The sequence below is a fragment of the Oryctolagus cuniculus genome, chromosome X (assembly GCF_964237555.1).
Source record: "Oryctolagus cuniculus chromosome X, mOryCun1.1, whole genome shotgun sequence".
Classification (NCBI taxonomy): Eukaryota; Metazoa; Chordata; class Mammalia; order Lagomorpha; family Leporidae; genus Oryctolagus; species Oryctolagus cuniculus.
The window spans coordinates 52,253,662-52,276,602 of record NC_091453.1 but is presented as its reverse complement, the minus strand read 5'-3'; the positions used below and the strand labels follow the sequence as shown (position 1 = coordinate 52,276,602).

General features: G+C 43.5%; 1 protein-coding gene across 1 annotated transcript in view; it reads left to right on the top strand.

The window, feature by feature from the left end:
* The window catches only part of ERCC6L (ERCC excision repair 6 like, spindle assembly checkpoint helicase), a 41,413-nt gene extending 20,882 nt beyond the window's left edge, over positions 1–20,531 (top strand). Inside the window, exon 2 of the mRNA XM_008272795.4 lies at positions 15,220–20,531. Within this exon, the coding sequence (XP_008271017.2) occupies positions 15,220–19,204 (3,985 nt within the window). The 3' untranslated portion in view covers positions 19,205–20,531. The remainder of the gene's footprint in view (positions 1–15,219) is intronic.
* Positions 20,532–22,941: the final 2,410 nt, after the last annotated feature.

Sequence of the window (22,941 nt, the reverse complement as noted above, 5' to 3'; positions counted from 1 at the left end):
CATTTTTTTTTATTGTGTTAAAATACAGGTCCTAAAATTTACCATCTTAGCCATTTTTAAATATCAGTTCAGTGCTGGAGCTTCAACATGCTTGTGGAAAATTGAATTAAATTTGAAAGCCATGCAATCTTTTCTTTTTTTTAAAGATTTATTTATTTTTTACTTGAGAGTCAGAGTTACACAGAGAGAGGAGAGGCAGAGAGAGAGAGAGAGGTCTTCCATCCATTGGTTCACTCCCCAATTGGCCGCAATGGCTGGAACTATGCTGACTGATCCAAAGCCAGAAGCCAGGAGCTTCTTCCGGGTCTCCCATGTGGGTGCAGGGGCCCAAGGACTTGGGTCATCTTCTGCTGCTATCCCAAGCCATAGCAGAGAGCTGGATTGGAAGTGGAGCAGCCGGGACTAGAACCAGCGCCCATATGGGAGGCCAGGGCATTAACCCGCTGTGCCACAGCGCCGGCCCCTGCAATCTTTTCATAAATACAGTTTCCATGAACATTTTGAATACCCCTCACACATTCATAATGTTTGCATGTAGCACTACCATCTGTTTCCATAACTCATTCCCTTGTAAAGCTGAAACTTGGTAGCCATTAAATATACCTCCATATTTCTCCTGTCCCTAGCCTCTGGCTACCATAAGTCTGTTTACCTAAGAATTTGACTACTCCAACTACCTCATAAGTGGATTCCTACAGTATTTGTCTTTTTATGACTGGCATATTTCATGTAGCATCATGTCTTCAAGATTCATCTGTGATGTGGCATATGACAACATTTCGTTCCTAGATAGCATGGGCGTCTTCAAATTTTGTGTAATTAATGAATTTGGGATATATTTCCATTTATTTATGTCTTTAATTTCTTTCAGTAGCATTTTATACTTTTTATTGTACAAATCTTTCAACCTGTTTGGTTGTTTAGTCCTAAGTATTTTATTCTTTTTGAGGCTATCATAAATGAAATTGTTTTTGTAATTTCATTTTCAGATTATTCAGTGTTCATATATAGAAATGCAACTTAGTTTGGGTATTGACTTTGTATTGTGATACTTGCTCAACTCATTTATTAGTTCTGACTTTTTTGTGTAATCTTTAGGGTTTTCTATGTTAAAGATTGTATCCAAAAAATTATAATTTTATTTCTTCCTTTCCAGTTTGGGGACCTTTATTTTCTTGCTTAATTACTCTATCTAGAACTATAGTGAATAGAAGTGGTGAAAGCAGGCATCCTTTCTTATTCCTGAACTTAGAGAAAAGCATTCAGTCTTTGAACACTGAGTATGATGTTTGCTGTTTTTCATGTATGAATTTTATTATGTTGAAGTAGTTTCTTTCTATTCCTAGAAATGTTTTTGTCATGAAAAGGTGTTGGATTTTGTCAAATTCTTTCTCTGCTTCAGTCGAGATAATCCTGTTTTTCCCATTATTATGTTAATGTAATATATTACTTAGATTGATTTTTATATGTTGAATAATACTTGCATTCCAGGAATAAATCCCACATGGTCATGGTGTATAATCTTTTTAATATGCAGCTGAATTCTGTTTGCTAGTATTTTGTTGAGGATTTTTTGTATTAATATTCATAAAGGAATCGTGATCTATAAGTTGTCTCTTAGTGTTTTTTTTTTTAAGATTTATTTATTGGGGCCAACATTTGTGGCCTAGCAGGTAAAGCCACTGTCTTGATGCCGGCATCTTATATGGGTGCCATTCATGTCCTGGCTGCTCTGCTTCTGATCCAGCTCCCTCTTAATGGCCTGGGAAAAGTAGGGGAAGATGGTCCAAGTGTTTGGACCTTGCCACCCATGTGGGAGACCTGGATGGAGCTCCTGGTTCCTGGCTCCTGGCTTTGGCCTGGCCTAGTGCTGGCCATTGCAGCCATCTGGTGAGTAAAAGAGTGGATGAAAGATTTCTCTCTGTCTCTTCTTCTCTGTAAATCTGCCTTTCAAATAAATAAATAAACAGATAGATTTATTATTTATAATAAATGGCCACAACAGCCAGGTCTGGGCCAGGCCAGAGCCAGGAGCTCCATTCTGATCTCCCATATAGGTGGCAGGGACCCAGGTACTTGGGCCATCCTCCGCTGCCTTCCCAAGCACATTAGCAGTGAGCTGGATTGGAAATGGGGTAGCCAGGACTTGAATCAGCACTCATATGGGATGCCGGTGTTGGAGGTGGCAGCTTAACCCGCTGTACCACAATGTCCCATACCCCTCCCCCTTATCTGTTTTTTAAGATTTATTTATTTATTATTTGAAAGGCAGAGTTACAGAGAGGCAGAGGCAGAGAGAGAGAGAGAGGTCTTCCATCCGCTGGTTCACTCCCCAAATGGTCACAACAGCTGGAGCTGAGCCAATCCGAAGCCAGGATGCAGGGGACCAAGCACCTGGGCCATCTTCTACTGCTTTCCCAGGCCATAGCAGAGAGCTGGATTGGAAGTGGAGCAGCCAGGACCCAAACCGGTGGCCATATGGGATGCCTGTACTGCAGGTGGTAGCTTTACCCACTGTGCCACAGCACTGGCCCCCCTGTAGTATCTTAATGACATGATATTTTTATATAGAAAACTAATGAATCTGGCGCCCATATGGGATGCCAGCACTACAGGCAATAGCTTAACACCAATCCACAAAAATCTATGAGAGCTAATAAATGAGTTCAGCAAAGTTGTAGTATACAAGATCAGTGTTCAAAATTTAGTTGCATTTCTGTATTCAGTGAACAAAATTAAAATGATTCTATTTACAATAATGCCAAATAGAATAAAATTCTTAGGAATGAGTTTATCCAGGGAAATGTAAAACTTGTAAACTAAATACTACAAAACATCAAAAGAAATTCAATAAGGCATAAATAAATGGGAAGATATCCTGTGTTTATGGATTGAAAAACTTAATATCTTTAATATGGCAACACTCCCCAAACTCTTCTACAGATCCCTGTGCCTATCTAACAAAATTTCAGCAGGCTGTTTTGCAGAAATTGACAAGTATGCTATAAAAGCCATATAGAAATGCAGAGGATCTAGAATAGCCAAAACAATCCTGAGAAAACAAAGCTGGAGGACTCACAGTTCTGAATTCAAAACTTAGAGCAGTTACAATATTCAACACAGTGTGGTACTTTCCTATGTATAGATGTAGATCAATGGAATAGGATTGAGAATCTAGATTCTTCTTTCCTGGACCAGCATAAAGCACCCACATTTCAGGCATTCACTAAATGTAGAGGATTGTGGTTGTTATGTGTGTGTGTGTGTGTGTGTGTGTGTGTGTTTAAAGATTTCTTTATTTGAAAGACAGGTGGGGGGGGGAGAGATAGAGATAGATAGTTTCCATCTGCTGGGTACCTCCCCAAATGTCTGCAACAGCCAGGGCTGGGATAGACTGAAGCCAGGAACTCCATCCAGGTCTCCGTGTGAATGCCAGGGACCAAAGTACTCAGGCCATCATCTACTGCCTCCCAAGGTGCACATTAGCAGGAAGCTGGATCAGAAGTGGAGGGGTGACTCAATTGCAGGCCTTCCAATACAGGATGTAGGCATCCCAAGTAGCAGCTTAACTTTCTGTGCCATAACGCCTAGTTTTTTTGTGCTTTTTTTTTTCATAACTACCTTCTTCTGGTAATGGATCTTATTCCCCTGGCCACTAGATGGGCAAATAACATTCTTTAAAACTTTTAGAGTGAAATATAAGATATAGATAGATAGATAGATGTATAAGATAAGATATATAAATGTATAAAAAAATAGATGTTCAATTTCATGTAGTCCTAGGGTATTAAGATAGGACCCTACTATGCAAGGTTTGGTTTGGGGCTTAGCACTATGTAAGGCTTTCTGTAGTATTTATTATGTGTGTCATTGGCAGGGATCTAGATTGGAAGTGGAGCAGCCAGTATTCAAACTGGCACTCCAATATGGGATGCCAGCATCACAGGTGGTGGCTTAACCTGCTGTACCACATGCCAGCCCCAAGAGCTCCAAGGTTCTTAATGCTCTTTTAGGACCTTTATACTATGTTACAAAAAGAATACAAGCAGGTCAGAAGAGCAAGTCCTATATCAAAGTGCGGAAAAGCAGGTGGGGATCTAGAACTCATTCATATGTAATTTAGACTTGAAACAGTGCTGCTTTTGATTTTAGTGGGCAATACCCTTCTGCCAGAATAAACAGGAAGATAGCATCCTCCTACGTGCTATCAGTATGCCCTCAAAAAAACAGCTGAACCTGCTGGCTAATTACTCCAGAAAATACAGCTAATTAGTACGTATGCCAAAACCAAAATTATCTTTTCTCCTGGCATAGAAGATGTGTTTTGGCATCCAGATGGATCATACCAGCCAATGCTCTTCAAGAGAATCGCTTTCAGTATTGGGGAAGCATTTGGTGGCTAACACCTTGACTAGCCCTTTGGAATGATAAAGTCTAACTAAAAATGAAACAGCCTCCTGGAACAATATTAAGTTCTTTTACGTTAGATAACAGACGTTTCATACCTCCCGCCTCTTAATCTTCTAGCCAGGGTTTCCTGGTTAACCACTGGCAGACACAGAAGGACAAGTAATGGATGATTCTACCTATATGAAATATCTAGAATAAGCAAATATATATAGACAAAAAATAGATTAGAGGGTACCAGGGACTCGGGGGAAGGGAGAAAATAGGGAGTTATTGTTTAATGGGTGGAGTTTCTGTTTGGGTTGAGGAAAAAAACATGGTGATTGATGCATATTATGAATTAATTAATGTCACTGCTTAAAAGTGGTTAACATGGCAAATTATGTTATACATAGTTTACCACAATTGAAAAAAACCCAGAATTTATTCTCTGATCATTAGGAATTTAGAAGTCCAAAATCAAAGTGTCAGTAGGATTAGTTTCTTTGTGGAGGTGTGAGAGAGAATGTGTCCCATCCCTCTTGTGGTAGTGCCGGCAATTCTTGCAGGTTTTTGGCTCTTAGATGCATCTTGCGAGTCCTCTTTTCCTGTTTTAATTTGGTATTCTCCTCTGTATGTCCCAGTTTACCTTTTATAAGTACAGTAGGCTGGCCCCATGGCTCACTAGGCTAATCCTCCGCCTTGTGGCGCCGGCACACCAGGTTCTAGTCCCAGTCGGGGCGCCAGATTCTGTCCCAGTTGCCCCTCTTCCAGGCCAGCTCTCTGCTATGGCCCAGGAGTGCAGTGGAGGATAGCCCAAGTGCTTGGGCCCTGTACCCACATGGGAGACCAGGAGAAGCACCTGGCTCCTGGCTTTGGATCAGCGCGATGCGCAGGCCACAGCGCACCGGCTGTGGCGGCCATTGGAGGGTGAACCAACAGCAAAAAAGGAAGACCTTTCTCTCTGTCTCTCTCTATCTCACTGTCCACTCTGCTGGCAAAAAAAGAAAAAAAAAGTACATTAGAATAGGGCCCACCTTAATCCAGCATGACCTTGTTTATATCTTGATTATACCTCAAAGACCTTATTTCCTAATAAGCTCACACTCAGAGATTTCAGTTTAAGTGAAATTTGGGGGAACACTATTCAACCTAGTATAAGGAACTGCCATGGATAAAATTTTCTGGGCAAAATATTTAGAGTCATAAGAACATTGACAACAAAAAGATCTTTGGAAACACCAGCCTTTATATGTGGACAGATATATAGAAGGAGAAGGAATGGTTAGAGAGGTAGGAAGAGGACCGGGGCTGTGAGGTAAAGCCACTGCCTGTGGTTCTGGCATCCCATATGGGCACTGGTTCGAGTCCTGGCTACTCAACTTCCGGTCCAACTTCCTGCTAATGCACCTGGGAAAACAGCAGAGGACGGCCCAAATCCTTGAACCTCTGCACCCGTGTGGGAGACCTGGAAAAAGCTCCTGGCTCCTGACTTCGGACTGGGCCAGTTCTGGCTGTTGCAGCCATTTGGGGAGTGAACAAGCGGATGAAAGATCTCTCTCTCTCTCTCTCTCTCTCTCTCTCTCTGTGTGTGTGTGTGTGTGTATGTGTGTATGTGTTGGTCTATGCCTTTCAAGTGAATAAATAAATCTTTAAAAATAAATAAAAGAGGTAGGAAGAAACCTAGGAGTGAGTGGTGAGATGTGCCACTCAGATAAAGATGAAGGGGAAACTTCAAGAAGGAGCTTTTAAACAGCAAAAAGGTCAATAAGGGTAAAGACCAAGAAGTGGTTTTGGCAGTATGGAAGTCATTAGTGCCCTTGGTGAGAACAGCATTGCAGTATTGGGTAAGAAGCCAAATCACAGTATGCTGACTTTTGTGACTTCCAGGTGACAGCCAGAAGTCCATGAGCAAGGCAGTCTTTTTTAAAGGTTTATTTATTTATTCGAAAATTAGAGTGGGGAGAAAGAGATTTCCATCTATTGGTTCGCTCCCCAAATGGCTGCAATGGCCAGAGCTGGGCCAATAGGAGCAAGGAGCTTCTTCCTGGTCTCCTACATGGGTGCAGGGACCCAAGTACTTGGCCATCTTCTGCTGCTTTCCCAGGTGCATTAGCAGGAAGCTAGATCAGACGTGGAGCAGTGGGACTCAAACTGGTATCCATATGGGATGCTGGGGCTTTACCTGCTATGCCATAACGCCAGCCCTACCACTTAGATTACTTTTAATTCTTAAAATTTATTTTCATTTTATTAGGAAGGCACAGAGAGACAGAAATCTTCCATCTGCTGGTTCATTCTCCATATGCTTGCAACAGCCAGGGTTGGGCCAGGTTGAAGCCAGGAAGTCAGAACTCAATCAGGGTCTCCCACATGGGTCATAGGGATTCAAGTACTTGAGCCATCAAATGCTGCCTCCCAGGGTGTGCATTAACAGAAACCTGGAATCTAAAGTAGAGGCAGGACTCAAACCCAAGCAATCCAAAATGGAATGGGAGTGTCCCAAGCAGCAGGTTAACTGCTGTGCTAAACGCCTGCCTCTGCACCCACGTTCTATTATTAACATTTTTTAAAATTTTCTTGACAGGCAGAGTTAGCGAGAGACAGAGAGAAAGGTCTTCCTTTTCCGTTGGTTCACCCCCCAAATGGCTGCCACGGCTGGTGCGTTGCGCTGATCCGAAGCCAGGAGCCAGGTGCTTCCTCCTGGTCTCCCATGCGGGTGCAGGGCCCAAGGACCTGAGCCATCCTCCACTGCCTTCCTGGGCCACAGCAGAGAGCTGGACTGGAAGAGGAGCAACCGGGACAGAATCCGGCGCCCCAACCGGGACTAGAACCCGGGGTGCCTGCGCCGCAGGCGGAGGATTAGCCAAGTGAGCCGTGGCGCCAGCCTATTATTAACATTTTAATACACTTTATTGCATATCTATTTTTATCATATCTATTCCATCAGTTCACCTTATTTTTTGGATGCATTTCAAAGTAAATTTCAGATATCAGAATATTTTGCCCAAACTATTCATTAACTAGATTTATTATTTGTTTAGTTGTTTTCCTTTGAAGTAAAATTTCCTTAAAGGAAGCATACAAATCTCAGTTGTACATTTGCCAAGTTTTGACAAATGCATATACCTGTGTAACCTAACCCTCTATCAGGGTATAGAGCAACATTACCACCCTAGAAAATTTCCCTCATACTTCTTGCCAAGCAATCTCCAGTCCCACTTTCCAACTCCAAAGGCAGCTGTTGTTCTGATGTTTTCTCCCATAGATTAGTTTTGTATGTAAGCGAAATTGCACTGCTTGTACTCTTTTATGCCTGGCTTCTTTTGTTTAATATGGCTTTAATATACATACATGTGTGAATTCATGCATGTTCTTTTTATTATTGAGCTGTGGTCCATTGTGTGAGTTATCCATCGATTGTTAATCCAAACTCAGCACTTGCGTTGTTTCCAGATTTGGCTGTTATGAATAAAGCAAAGTATTTTTTTCTTTTTTACTCTCAAATGTCCATCTCATAAATGGGACTAAGCAGGAAAAAAATCTAATTTTTTTAAAAGTTGTATTTACTTGAAAGGTGGGGGGGGTGAGGAATAGATACTGAGATTGAAATTGAAATCGATTGCTTGATCTTCCATCTGCTGGTTCACTTCTCTCTCTTTTTTTTTTTTTTATTTTTTGCCAGGCAGAGTTAGTGTGAGAGAGAGACAGAGAGAGAGTTATAGACAGTAAGAGACAGTGAGAAAGGTCTTTCTTCCGTTGGTTCACTCCCCAAATGGCCGCCACGGCTGGCACTGCGCCAATCTGAAGCCAGGAGCCGGGTGCTTCCTCCCGGTCTCCCATGCGGGTGCAGGGCCCAAAACACTTGGGCCATCCTCCACTGCCTTCCTGGGCCACAGCAGAGAGCTGGACTGGAAGAGGAGCAACAGGGACTAGAACCCAGCGCCCATATGGGATGCCAGCGCCGCAGTCGGAGGATTAACCAAGTGAGCCACAGCGCCGGCCAACCCTCAGATTATTTTAAATAACCACTTGGGCAGGGCTTGTTTTGGCAGATACCTCCCGGGGTGCATATTAGCAGGAAGCGGCCCCTGTACCGTGGGAGACCAGGAAGAAGCTCCTGGCTCCTGGCTTCAGATCAGCGCATCTCCTGGGGAGTGAACCATTGGACAGAAGACTTCTCTCTCTCTGCCTCTCCTCTCTCTGTGTAACTCTGACTTTCAAATATATAAATCTTTAAAAGAAAACAAAAAACAAATGTGCCAGTCGCTTGTGCCTGTGTTCTTTTTTTATGTGTACTTTGAAATAATCCCTTCTCTGTTAGTTGGGATGTAGGACTGAGAGTCCCAACCTTTAATCTTGGCCTTGGTCTTTCTGGTGACCAGCTACCATCCTGAATCTGCCTAGGGGTTGCCAGCCTGAAGTCAATTCATTAGCATAAAAAAAAACAAATCACTTTGGAGATTTTAAGACTTTTAGGAGTTGTATGCCAGGAAACTGGGTCACCCCAAATATGTATTTACATTAACTAGTATACAATGATAATGTGCTTTCTTTTTGTTTTTAGTCTTACAGTCTCCATTCATTTCCTAAATTACTTAGGTCAGCCCCTTTCTCCCTTCCACTTTCAGTGAGTTTTTCCCCCCATATGTTTTTTTAAAGATTTATTTATTTGAAAGACAGAGTTACAGAGAGGCAGAGGCAGAGAGAGAGAGATCTTTCGTCTGCTGGTTCACCCCCCAAATGGCCGCAGAGGCCTGAGCTGGGGCTGATCTGGAGCCAGGAGCTTCTTCTGGGTCTCGCACGTGGGTGCAGGGGCCCAAGTACTTGAGCCATCTTCTACTGCTTTCCTAGGCCATAGCAAAGAGCTGGATTGGAAGAGGAGCAGCCAGATCTCAAACCAGTACTCATATGGGACGCCAGCACTGCAGGTGGTGGCTTTACCTGCTCTGCTACAGTGTCGGCCCCATCCCCATACATTTGTAATGTTACATGGTTCTGATGATTTGAATATAGTGGGTGAAGTGCACTAATAGAGATACATACATATATAGGGGAGTATTAAGGTGGAAATCTGATTTAGTGGAGATAAAGGTTAAGGATGAGAGATATCTTGGAGGAACCTCAGATGAGGCCTGAGCTATATATTAAAATAGCATTACTATCATGTGGGAACATGATAAAAATACAAATTCTTGGGGCCAGTGCTGTGGTGCAGTGGGTAAAGCCTCTACCTGCAGTGTCACATCTCACATGGGCACTGGTTCAAGTCCTGGCTATTCCACTTCTGATCCAGCTCTCTGCTATGGCCTGGGAAAGCAGTGGAAGATGGCCCAAGTCCTCAGGCCCCTGCACCCATGTGGGAGACCTGGAAAAAGCTCCTGGCTCCTGGCTTCGGATCGACCCAGCTCTGGCCATTGCAGCCATTTGGAGAGTGAACCAGCCGATGGAAGACCTCTCTCCTCCTCTGCCTCTGTCTATCTCTCTGTAATTCTGCCTTTCAAATAAATAATTTTTAAGTGCCGGCACCCAATGCCAGCACTGCAGACTGGGACCTTAACCTGCTGCACCACAGCGCCGGCCCCAATAAATAAATCTTTAAAAAAAACACAAATTCTTGGAGTAGGTGTTGTGGCACAGTGAATGAAACCATGCTTGAGAAGGCCGTATCCCATGTCAGAGTACCGGTTCAAATCCGGCTACTCAGTGCTTCCAATCCAGCTCCCTACTAACGTGCTTGGGAAGGCAACAGATGATTGCCTAAGTTCCTGCACACACATGGGAGACCTGGATGGAGTTCCTGGCTCCTGACTTTGGCCTGGCACAGCAGCCCTGGCTATTGTGGCCACTTGAGGGGTGAACTAGCAGATGGGAAATCAATCTCTCCCTCTGTCACGATGCCTTTCAAATAGATAAAGAAATCTTTTTTAAAGTCTTGGACTCCACTAGGAAATCAAAAATCTAAATGTTGGGGTCCGCCAATCTATGTTTTAACAAGCCCTCCAGGGAATTCCACAGAGAATTGAAAATCACTGTTTTAGCAGATGAATCCAGTAAGTTTAACTGGTGAAAGGAGTATATTCCAGGGAGGGGAGGGTGATGTGAACTTAAGCTTATAAGTAGCAAGATGGGTATGAAGGGTAATAATAAAATGCTTGAAGCAGGAAGTGGCAAGTGTTAAGGACAGAGGGGCCAACAGTTGCTGCTTGTGGCTGTATCTGGGAGGACTTGACAAAGCTAGGCTAAGCAGCTTAAACTTGATTTTGTAGGCCATAGGTCCAACTGAAGATTTATTTTTTTTTGTCAAAAGCTTTATTGAGGTATACCTCATATACCATATATTTAACACATTTATAGTGTATAATTTAGTGATTTTTAGTATATTCCTAAATGTGTACCTGTTACCACAGTTTTAGAACATTTTCATTACCCCAAAAAGAAACTCCTTACCATTTAGCTATCACCCCACCAGCCCCTAACAGCCAACAGTCAACTTTCTATTAATTTGTCTATTTTGTACATTTCATATTTCCAAATATCTCAATGCCATATGACATTGTCTATTTTGTGAATGGTTTCTTTCATGTAGCATAATGTTTTCAAGGGTCATCCAATTTAGCATGAATCAGTATTCATTCTATGTTATGGATGCATAATATTCCATTATATGAATATATAATATTTTATTTTTTAAAAGATTTATTTATCTGAAAGGCAGAGTTATAGAGAGAGGCAGAGGGAGAGAGATCCTCCATCCTCTGGTTCACTCCCCAAATGGCCACAACAGCTGGAGCTGGGCCAATCCAAAGCCAGGAGCCAGGAACTTCCTCTAGGTCCCTAACATGGATGCAGGGGCCCAAGGACTTGGGCCATCTTCCACTGCTTTCCCAGGCCATAGCAGAGAGCTGGATTGGAAGTGGAGCAGCTGGAACCCAAACCGGCGCCCATATGGGATGCCGGTACCACAGACTAGGGCTTTAACCCACTGCGCCACGGTGCTGGCCCCACAATATTTTCAATCCTTTCATTAGACAAGATTGTTGGACAGATATGTTTGTTTTTCTTGGGCATGTATCTAGGAGTAGAATTCTTTTTTTTTTTTTTTGACAGGCAGAGTGGACAGTGAGAGAGAAAGACAGAGAGAAAGGTCTTCCTTTTGCCATTGGTTCACCCTCCAATGGCCGGTGCGCTGCGGCTGGCGCACCGCGCTGTTCCGATGGCAGGAGCCAGGTACTTATCCTGGTCTCCCAAGGGGTGCAGGGCCCAAGCACTTGGACCATCCTCCACTGCACTCCCTGGCCACAGCAGAGAGCTGGCCTGGAAGAGGGGCAACCGGGACAGAATCCGGTGCCCCGACCGGGACTAGAACCCGGTGTGCTGGCGCTGCAAGGCAGAGGATTAGCCTAGTGAGCCGCGGCGCCGGCCTGGAGTAGAATTCTTATAACTGTGTATAAATTAAATTATTTGAAAGGTACAGTGACACACAGAGGAAGATCTTCTATCCATTGGTCTACTCCACAAATACCTGCAACTGTTAGGTAGGGCTGGGCCAGGCTGAGGCCAGGAATCCAGGGGTACATCTGGGGCTCCCATGTGGGTGGCACAAACCCAGGTACTTGTTTTTTTTTTAAAAGATTTATTTATTTATTTGAAAGAGTTACACACAGAGAGAAGGGGAGGCAGAGAGCGAGAGAGAGAGAGAGAGAGAGAGAGGTCTTCCATCTGCTGGTTCACTCCCCAATTGGCCCCAAAGGCTGGAGCCAATCCAAAGCCAGGAGCCAGGAGCTTCTTCTGGTTCTCCCACGTGGGTGTAGGGGCCCAAGGACTTGGACCATCTTCTGCTTTCCCAAGGCCATATCAGAGAGCTGGATTGAAGTGGAGCAGCCGGGACTCGAACCAGCCCATATGGGATGCCGGCACTGCAGGCAGTGGCTTTACCTGCTATGCCACAGCACCGGCATCTTCAGGGGTGCACATAAGCAGGAAGCTGGAGTGGAAGCAGAGGTGCTAGGACTTGAAGTGGCACCCTGATATGGGATGCGGGCATCTCAAGTGGTGGCTTAACCTGCTGTACTACAACACTGGCCCCATCTGGGTGTAACTTTTTGAGGAACTGTCAGACTGTTTTCCAAAGCAGCTGCACAATTTTACATTCCCTCCAATGGTGGAAGTTTTTCCATATTCTAGTTAAGACTTGGTATTTCTTGGGGCCGCCGCCTGTGATGCTGGCATGCTATATGGGTACTGATTCAAGTCCTGGCTGTTCCCACTTCCAATCCAGCTCCCTGCTAATGTGGTGGAAGATGGCCCAAGGGCTTGTGCCTCTGCCACTAGCATGGGAGACCTGGATGGAGTTCTAAGCTCCTGGCTTCAGGCTGACTCAGCCCTGGCCATTGTGGCCACTTAGAGAGTGAACTAGTGGCTGGAAGATCTCTGTCTCTCTGAAACTCTTGGACCATCTTCCACTGCTTTTCCCAGACCATTAGCAGAGAACTGGATTGGAAATGGAGCAGCAGGGATATGAACTGGTGCCTATGTGGGATGCCAATGTTGCATGTAGTGGTTTACCTGCTATGCCACAATGCTGGCCCCCATAATTCTTTCTTTTTTAAAGACTTAGTATTTCTCATACTTTGATGATAGCCATCCTCATGGGTATGAAGTGATAACTCATTGTGAGTGTGGTTGCATTCTCCTGATAAAATGATGTTTAATATCTGTTCATGTCCTTATTGGGCATTTCTTTTTCCTTGTCCAGTTGCTTGTATGTTTGGCATCATACCTAAGGAATTATTACCATATCCAAGGTGCTATAGTTTGAGCATGATTTGGCTCTCCAACTCATGCAGACCATTAAGTCTCAAAGTCATGGACTGATCAAATTACAGTGTTTAGAAGGTAGGCCCAGCGGAGTTCCTTAGGTCACTGGGGGGTATGCTAGAATGCTAATTACATAATCTTGAGTTGGACCCAGCTATTGTTGCTCTCAGCTTCCTGGCTCACCATGTGATCCCTCCTCTGCATATGTCCTTTTTTTTTTAAAAAAAGATTTATTTATTTATTTGAAAGTCAGAGTTATACAGAGAGAGAAGGGGAGGGAGGGAGGAGGCGAGGGAGAAAAGGAGGGGGGCGGTCTTCCATCTGCTGCTTCACTCCCCAATTTGCCGCAATGGCTGGAGCTGTGCTGATCTGGAGCCAGGAGCTTCTTCTGGGTCTTCCACTGCTTTCCCAGGCCATAGCAGAGAGCTGGATCAGAAGTGGAGCAGCCAGGACTTCAACCGGCACCTATATGGAATGCCAGCACTGCAGGCGGTGGCTTTATCTGCTATACCACAGTGCCAGCCCCCTGCATATGTTTTGCCTTCCATAATCTTCATTAGATGCCCTACCAACAGGGGCTACCCAATCTTGGTCTGTGAACTTAAGAAATCATGAATCAAAATAAGCCTTTATCTTTCATAAGTAGCCTATATCAGGTACTTAGTTATAGTGATAAAAAGCTGACTAATATACAAGTTCCTGAAATTTGCACCTACATTTTCTTCTAAGTTTTGTAGCTTTTAGTTTTCATATTTAGGTCTTTGATCCGTTTTGTGTTAATTTTTGTATATGGTATGAGGTTAGGGGATCCTCTTTCATGCTTTTCCATGTGGGTATCCAGTTGAAGAGACTATTCTTTCCCAATTAATTTTTTTGACATCCTTGTTGAAATCAGTTGACTGTAAACCACTGAAGAATTTTAATTGAGGAATCACATGCTTTCTTTTATTCTTTAAGCCAGTAATGCTGGCTGTATGTTGACTGTGTTGGAGGGGACAAGAGTAGATGTAGGGAAACCAGTGAGTAGGAAATTGAAGCTCCAGCCCAGGGATGATGGTGACTTGGGCCACAGAAGTGGTAGTAGAGATGGGGAGGAGGAGGTCATACTTGGGAAATAAGGTAAGTAGGACTTGGACCACTGGCAGGCGTGGAGGGCATAAAAGGGGCAAAGTCAAGGGTGATTCATATTTGGAGTGATGTCAAGGGTGATCTTCAGATTCTAAGTTTGGGTGGCTAAGTGAATGGTAGTGTCATCTATTACCATACTAAAAGAGAAGCATACATTTAGAGGGGGAAATAATGGGGTTTTCATTTGGGCTGAATTAAATTTTTGGTACCTGTGAGACTTTCAAGTAGAGATGTCCAGAAAGCAGTTAGAATGTGGGTACAGACTAGAGCTTTGGTTGGAGAGAATGATTTGGAAGTCCTAAGTGTATAAGATGGGAGTGGAGGCTCTGGAAAAGCCTCAGGAGAGAGTATAAAGAATGAGAGAGGTTCCAGGACTGCATCCTCTAGGAGGAAGAATAGAAGTTCCAGAAAGAGAGGAAATGGCCAATGGTGGAGGGGGAAAACAGGAGAAATCTAGGAATCTGGTAGAAGGAAGTAGACTTTGAAGGGGAGTGATAAATAGGATTAAATGAAACTCAGAGGTACAGTATAATAAGGCCCGGGAAGTACCCATGTGTTCTTCCTGTTTCCATGTCAATTTGTTTCATAAAAAACTTTAACCTGTGTTTCCTATGGGTGGCATATTTTTTAAAGTACCCTTACACATTCATTTTCCACAACTAGTGCCTACAGGTGTTGTTGGCAGTGTCTGGTGGATATTTGTGTCTTATGTGATGCCAACTTTCATTGGCATCTTCTGTGCTAGTAATTCCCATTCTGAATTGAGAATATTACAAGTTCAACTGCAGTTTACATTGCAAAATGGACTCCCAGAGCATTCTTAGACTGCATGTTCATTGTTTCTTTGTTTTCCAATCTTACATTTTTTTCTTACCTTATTTATAGATATGTGAAAGAAGCCAAAGAAGCAACTAAGAATGGAGATCTGGAAGAAGCATTTAAACTTTTCAATTTGGCAAAGGACATTTTTCCCAATGAAAAGGTAATGAGCAGAATCCAAAAAATACAGGAAGCCTTGGAGGAATTGGCAGAAAACGGAGATGATGAATTTACAGATGTGTGCAACTCGGGCCTGCTGCTCTATCGAGACCTGCACAACCAACTCTTTGAGCATCAGAAGGAAGGCATAGCTTTCCTCTATAGCCTATACAGAGAAGGAAGAAAAGGTGGTATTTTGGCGGATGATATGGGATTAGGGAAGACTGTTCAGATCATTGCTTTCCTTTCTGGTATGTTTGATGCTTCACTTGTGAATCATGTGCTGCTGATCATGCCAACCAATCTTATTAGCACATGGGTAAAAGAATTTGTCAAGTGGACTCCAGGAATGAGAGTCAAAACCTTCCATGGTCCTAGCAAGGATGAACGTACCAGAAACCTCAATCGGATTCAACAAAGGAATGGCGTCATTATCACTACGTACCAAATGTTAATCAATAATTGGCAGCAACTTTCAAGCTTTAATGGCAAAGAGTTTATGTGGGACTATGTTATCCTTGATGAAGCACATAAAATTAAAACCTCATCTACTAAGTCAGCAACATGTGCTCGTGCTATCCCTGCAAGGAATCGCCTCCTCCTCACAGGGACCCCAATCCAGAATAATTTACAAGAACTATGGTCCCTATTTGATTTTGCTTGTCAGGGGTCCCTGCTAGGAACATTAAAAACTTTTAAAATGGAGTATGAAACTCCTATTACTAGAGCAAGAGAAAAAGATGCCACCCCAGGGGAAAAAGCCTTGGGATTCAAAATATCTGAAAACTTAATGACAATCATAAAACCCTATTTCCTCAGGAGGACAAAAGAAGAAGTACAGAAGAAAAAGTCAAGCAATCCAGAGATCAGACTTTCTGAAGAGACTCCAGGTGTTGATGCCATTTGTGAAATGCCTTCCCTTTCCAGGAAAAATGATTTAATTATTTGGATACGTCTTGTGCCTTTACAAGAAGAAATATATAGGAAATTTGTGTCTTTAGATCATATCAAGGAGCTGTTAATGGAGACACGCTCCCCTTTGGCTGAACTAGGTGTCTTAAAGAAGCTATGTGATCATCCTAGGCTGCTGTCTACACGGGCTTGTCATTTGCTGAATCTAGGGACTGTCAAATTCTCTGCTCAAGATGGAATTGAGGAGGAAGATTCCTCAGGTGTGGACCCTATTGATCAAATACCTGATGATACATTGATGGGAGAATCTGGAAAAATGATATTCCTAATGGACCTGCTGAAGAGACTGCGAGATGAGGGACATCAAACTCTCGTGTTTTCCCAATCGAGACAAATTCTAAACATCATTGAACGCCTCTTAAAGAACAGGCACTTTAAGCTATTGCGAATTGATGGAACAATTACTCATCTTTTGGAACGAGAAAAAAGAATTAACTTATTCCAGCAAAACAAAGATTATTCTGTTTTTCTGCTTACCACTCAAATAGGTGGTGTTGGCTTAACATTAACTGCTGCAACAAGAGTGGTCATTTTTGATCCGAGCTGGAATCCTGCAACTGATGCTCAAGCCGTGGATAGAGTTTACCGAATTGGACAAAAAGAAAATGTTGTGGTTTATAGGCTAATCACTTGTGGGACTGTGGAGGAAAAAATATACAGAAGACAGGTTTTCAAAGACTCATTAATAAGACAAACTACAGGTGATAAGAAGAACCCTTTCCGATATTTTACTAAACAAGAATTGAGGGAGCTGTTTACAATCGAGGATCTTCAGAACTCTGTAACCCAGCTGCAGCTTCAGACCCTGCATGCTGCTCAGAGGAGATCTGATAAGAACCTAGATGAACATATTGCCTACCTGCACTCTCTGGGGATAGCTGGAATCTCAGACCATGATCTGATATATACACGTGATCTGTCTGTTAAAGAAGAGCTTGATGTGATAGAAGAATCTCACTATATTCAACAAAGGGTTCAGAAAGCTCAATTCCTTGTTGAATTAGAGTCTCAAAATTCAACAGAGAGACAAAGAACTGGATATGAGGAAACCTGGCAAAGAGCAATTGCATTTCCTTCTCAAACAAAGAAGAAACTGAATAAAGAAGTGAGTAAGCCACAATCTCGGCCTTCACCTTTTATAACTACTCATTATACCCAGGAAGAAGATATCAGTTATCAAATGGCAAGTGTAACCATTGACGATCCACCTGAAGAGAGTGAGAAACAAGATCTTTCCAGCATAATGATGAACATTACTGTGCAGCAAGATGGTAGGGATCCACATGAAAGTGCATTTGATGCTGACTCTGTAACTACTTCATCCAAGGGGTCTGGAAGTGTAGAAGAAGTTTGGACTGACTCTTTATTGGGAATGGCAAAAGGCTTTGCAACTGAAAATGAGGCTGTACAAAAGGAAGCATTACAAGAGGGGCCTAAGCAGGAGACACTGCCAGAAAACCCCCTGGGAAGTTCTGCTTATTTACTTAGCAAAGCGGATCTTGGGCCAAATGTAGATCTTCTACAGGATGATGAGATTTTACACCACTGCGGTGCCGGCTCCATTACTCCTATAAGAAATGAAAATCAAAACACAAGATCGAATACATCTGCTGTTGAAATAGCTGATGACTTGTCAGCATCCCATAGTGCGCCGCAAGATGCTCAAGCAAGTGAGGCCAAGTTGGAAGAGGAACCTTTAGCCTCTTCACCACAGTATGCATGTGACTTCAATCTTTTCTTGGAAGACTCTGCAGACAATAGAGAAAGTCCTTCTGGTCAGTCTCTGGAGCTCGTTGAGCAAGAAAATAGCTTGTGTGGCTTTGCAGCCCATTCCAGAGCAGAGTCTGTGCGTAGCAAAGAGTGCGTCACTTTGGATTTTTCTGAGAAAGATAATGAACCAGAAGAAGTTGTAGTTAATGTTAAAACCAGAAGTAAAGCTAGAAGAATTGTTTCAGATGATGAAGAGGAGGAGGAGGATTCTTGTAAAGGTACTTGGAGCCCAAGTCCATTCAGCACATCTCCGTTTCAGTTCTCATCTGTGAAACAGTTTGACGCTTCAACTCCCAAAAATGACGTCAGTCTACCTGGGAATTTCTTTTCACCTAAAGGACCTGATAGTGAAAACAAGTCTATAAACCCTAGGAGGTCTCTGGCGTCTAGGAGGTCTCTTGTTAATGTGGTTTTAGACTATGTGGAAGATATGGAGGAAAGGCTTGGCAACAGCGGTGAAGCAAAGGTTGCTGAAGAAGATCCTGAAGAAGGAGCAGAGGAAAGCAGTGACGAAGCCTCAGCGTGTACGGAAGAGGATCCCTCCGGAGAAATGCTGTCTTCAGAAAGCAAGCCCAGCCGGCTAAGTGCGTCTAAGCTTAGTGCTTCAGCTCTAGCGACCTCTCCTGGCGACCCTGAGCCTTTGTCAGGTGAACAGGTGGTTGTCTCAGCGTGTACGGAAGAGGATCCCTCCGGAGAAATGCTGTCTTCAGAGAGCAAGTCCAGCCGGCTAAGTGCGTCTAAGCTTAGTGCTTCAGCTCTAGCGACCTCTCCTGGCGACCCTGAGCCTTTGTCAGGTGAACAGGTGGTTGTCTCAGCGTGTACGGAAGAGGATCCCTCCGGAGAAACGCTGTCTTCAGAGAGCAAGTCCAGCCGGCTAAGTGCGTCTAAGCTTAGTGCTTCAGCTCTAGCGACCTCTCCTGGCGACCCTGAGCCTTTGTCAGGTGAACAGGTGGTTGCTTCTCCCCAGGATAAGGCAGCCGAGGCTGCAGATGACTATGAGACTCTGGTAATGCGTGGAAAAGAACTGAAGGAGTGTGGGAAAATACAGGAGGCCTTAAACTGCCTTGTTAAAGCACTTGACATAAAAAGCGCAGATCCCGAAGTCATGCTCATGACTTTAAATCTGTATAAGCAACTTAATAACACTTGAGTATGTAACCTGTTTATTGTATTTTAAAGTGAAATTGTATGAGGGTAATTTTTTATTTCATAAATGGAATCTTTGGTAGCATGAAACATCCAGGCTTAAGGCCAGAAAGATCTCAAAAAACAACTTCTGTCTACCACTCCTCCCTCCTACTTCTGCCGCCTTCCACTTCCCACAATACATATTTCCTGGTTTTCTGAGCACTAGGTTAATATTTTGTCAGTTGAATAGTCTTATAGTTTTCTTTTAGGCATACTCTGTAAACTTAATTTTTTTAAAGTTTTGTTTTAAATTAACACTTCCTAAGGGAATTCTCTCAAAATTATTCTAAATTTTAATGATTAATGTTGTATAGCATAGTTCAGATAAGAAAATTAAAGTAACTTTTCTCAAGGGTTTTCTTCTTTTACTTTCTTTCACTGAGATGATGGGGAAGCTGGAATTATTCCAAGTTCTTGCCTCTGCATGAGAGAGTTCAAAGCAGAGACATGAAGTACAAGGATGGGAGCAGGATTTATTTAGAGATAGAGAATACATATCCAGAAGTGAATGCAGGCAGCCTCATGAGGAGATGCGTGCCATAAGGAGAATTGCATGCACTCCAGTTTAGTTACCCCCTTTATGAGTAGGAGATGGTGGACTACTTGAATATACAAATAGGGTGGAGTTTGGGAAGGATTCAGTTCTCCTGATGATCTCTGGGAAGAATTTATGGCTTCTTGCATGTGGACCTCAGTGTACACGTATTCATCATGGCGTCTTCATGGAGGAGGCTTATGTGCATCAAGGGAAAGTGGCTCTGCTGAACTGGCATGTAAAGGGATGGAGTTAGGGGTGCGGGCTTGGAACACAGACTGCTAAAAACCCCCAGCTCCTTCGTTCCTCACCAACTCCCTGCCCAGCCCACATCAATGTTACTGGCAAACTCATATGCAAACTCCTTAGTTTACACCGAGCTTGTCATTAGTATTCCAAATCTAAGTTGCTTACTGGCATACTCTTTTATGCTTTCAATTGACTGTGGTACAAGGCTGGGATAAGGTGCCTGGTGCTAAGGTTCTTTATCACTGTTAGCCTCTCTGGAGTAATTTTCCTGACCGTTTAGCCGTTCTTTACTCAACTGTGTTCTCGTTTTCTCCTTGATTACTTTGACGTATGCTTGGTTATAGGCTTGAAAGAATTTGATTCCCTCTCGGAAACATTAAGTGCAATATAACATTCTTCACATTGTCACCAGAGAAGAGACTATGCGGAGTCTTCAAAAAGATCATGGAAAAAATACTGTGAAAAAATGCACTGAAATAAACCTCTTAATTTTGGTTTCCACGAACTCTTTGAAGTTTCCTGGTATCATTTGTCAAGTGCTTACTGTGTATTTGGTACTCTACACAGGCTTCTCTTTAATCGTTACCACAGTCCTTTGAGGTAGAGGGAGGATGGCTCTTTCATTTTTTTGGTTGAGGAAGCTTCTAAGGGTCAGTGACACGCTGTGATCTCTCCATAGTGACACAAGGGTGAAACACATTTTTCATCTTGTATTACCTAATGACAAGCTACTGTAATACACTGAGCTAGTTTTACTTACCAACATTTCTGACACCAAGTGTGTGGGGCTTTTCCACCCCATGCAATTTTCCAGTACCTTACCAACTAGGTGTGCTACAATTCAACTCTGATACTAACTACCTAGAGTTAGTGTCAGACTCCACAGGTTTAAGGGCTCAGTCCCACAAGACTGCCCTTACTATATATAGGTCAATTCTAACTATTCAGTCCCCAGGTTATCCACTTCTGTTGGACTTAGCTACAAATCAGGATTCTCCTGACCCTCTCCTGGAGAAGCTCACAGAACTCAGTTGTTATTACCAGTTTATTATAAGGAATACAACCCAGGAAGAACAAAATGGAAGAGAGGCCTAGGGCAAAGCTTGGTGGGGGAGGGCGTCCAGCTTCCAGGCCCTCTGGGCACACCACCTAACAAGCACTGAACAATGAAACTCCATTGTTCAAGGCCTTGTATGGGGATTTCACTACCTGGGTGATAACTGACCATTGGTGATTAACCCAACCTCTAGTCCCCTCCCCTCCCTAGAGGTTGAGGGCAGGGGTGAGAGTTCTAACCCTCTAATCATGGCTTAATCTGGCAACCAGTCCTATTCTCTAGCAACTAGTCCTCTCAGGGTACAAAAGACATCATTCAGGAGATTCCAAGGTTTTAGGCCAAGAATCAAAGGCCAAATATTTGTTATTATGTCACATACATATATTAATTTACTTAAAATTATATGCATATATACACCACTATTCTCAGGTATATTACAAAATATTACAGATAGAAGTTTGAGGGGCAGGTGTGTGGCCTAGTGGTTAAGACATCGGTTAAGATACCCTTGTCCCAGGGCTGCCCTTGTGACATAGCAAGTTCAGATGCATATTGGTGCTGGTTCTGGTCCTGGCTGCTCCACTTCCAATCCAGCTCCCTGTTAATGTGCGTGGGAAAGCAGCGGACAATGGCCCAAGTGCTTGAGCCCCTGCCACCCATGTGGGGCACTGGGATAGGATTCCTAGCTTCTGACTTCAGCTGGCCCAGCCACAGACATTTGGGGAGTGAATCAGCAAATGAAAGATTTCTCTCTCTGACTTTGCCTTCCAAATAAATACATTTTTTAAAAGATATGCATGTTCCCATATTGGAGTGCCTGGGTTTGGTAACTGCATCTCACCCACCCCCCCTTTTTAAAGATTTGTTTATTTGAAAGCTGGAACTTCTTCTGGGTGTCCCACATGAGTGGAAGGGCTCAAGGATTTGGGCCATCTGCTGCTTTCCCAGGTGCATTAGCAGGGAGCTGGACTGGAAGTGGGGCAGCTGAGACTTGAATGGTACTCCAATATGGGGTGCCAGTGTCATAAGCGGCATCTTAACCTACTGCACCACAATGCCAGCCCTGAGTATATACAATTTCTTTAAAATAATTATTAGTTCTCATGCACTGGTTCACTCCCTACATGCCCACAACAGCTTCAGCCAGAGCTGGAACCTAGAACTCAATTCAGGTTTCCCACATGAGTGGCAGGAATCCAATCACTCGATCATCACTGTTCCCTCCCAAGATCTGCATTAGCAGGAGTTTGGAGTCAGGAGAGGTGCAGGGTATCAAACCCAAGCACTCCCATATGGGCTGTGGGCATCTTTAACTTCTAGGTCAAACACCTGCCCCAACTCAAATCATTTTAAAAATACAAGGGCAAACAAGTGCTTGGGCCCTGCACCCACATGGGAGACCAGGAGGAAGCACCTGGCTCCTGGCTTCGGATCAGCGCAGCATGCCGGCTGTAGCAGCCATTTTGGGGGGTGAACCAACAGAAGGAAGACCTTGCTCTCTGTCTCTCTCTCTCTCTCACTGTATAACTCTGCCTGTCAAAAAAAAAAAAATATATATATATATATATAAAGGCAAAAATCTGGGTGTAGTGGTGTAGTGGGTTAAGCCACTGCTTGGGACACCTGCATCCATCCTCCAAAGTGCCCCATTGGAGTCCCAGCTACTGCAATCCACTTTCCTGCTAATGCATCTGGGCAGCAGCGGATGATATCCCAAGTACTTGAGTTTCTGTCACCTTGTGGGAGACCAGGATGCAACTTCGGGCTCCTGCCTTCGGAATGGTCCAGCCCCAGCTGTTGTGGCCATTTGGGGGGTGAACCAGCAGATGGAAATATCTTTCTTTTGCTTTGCCCTTCA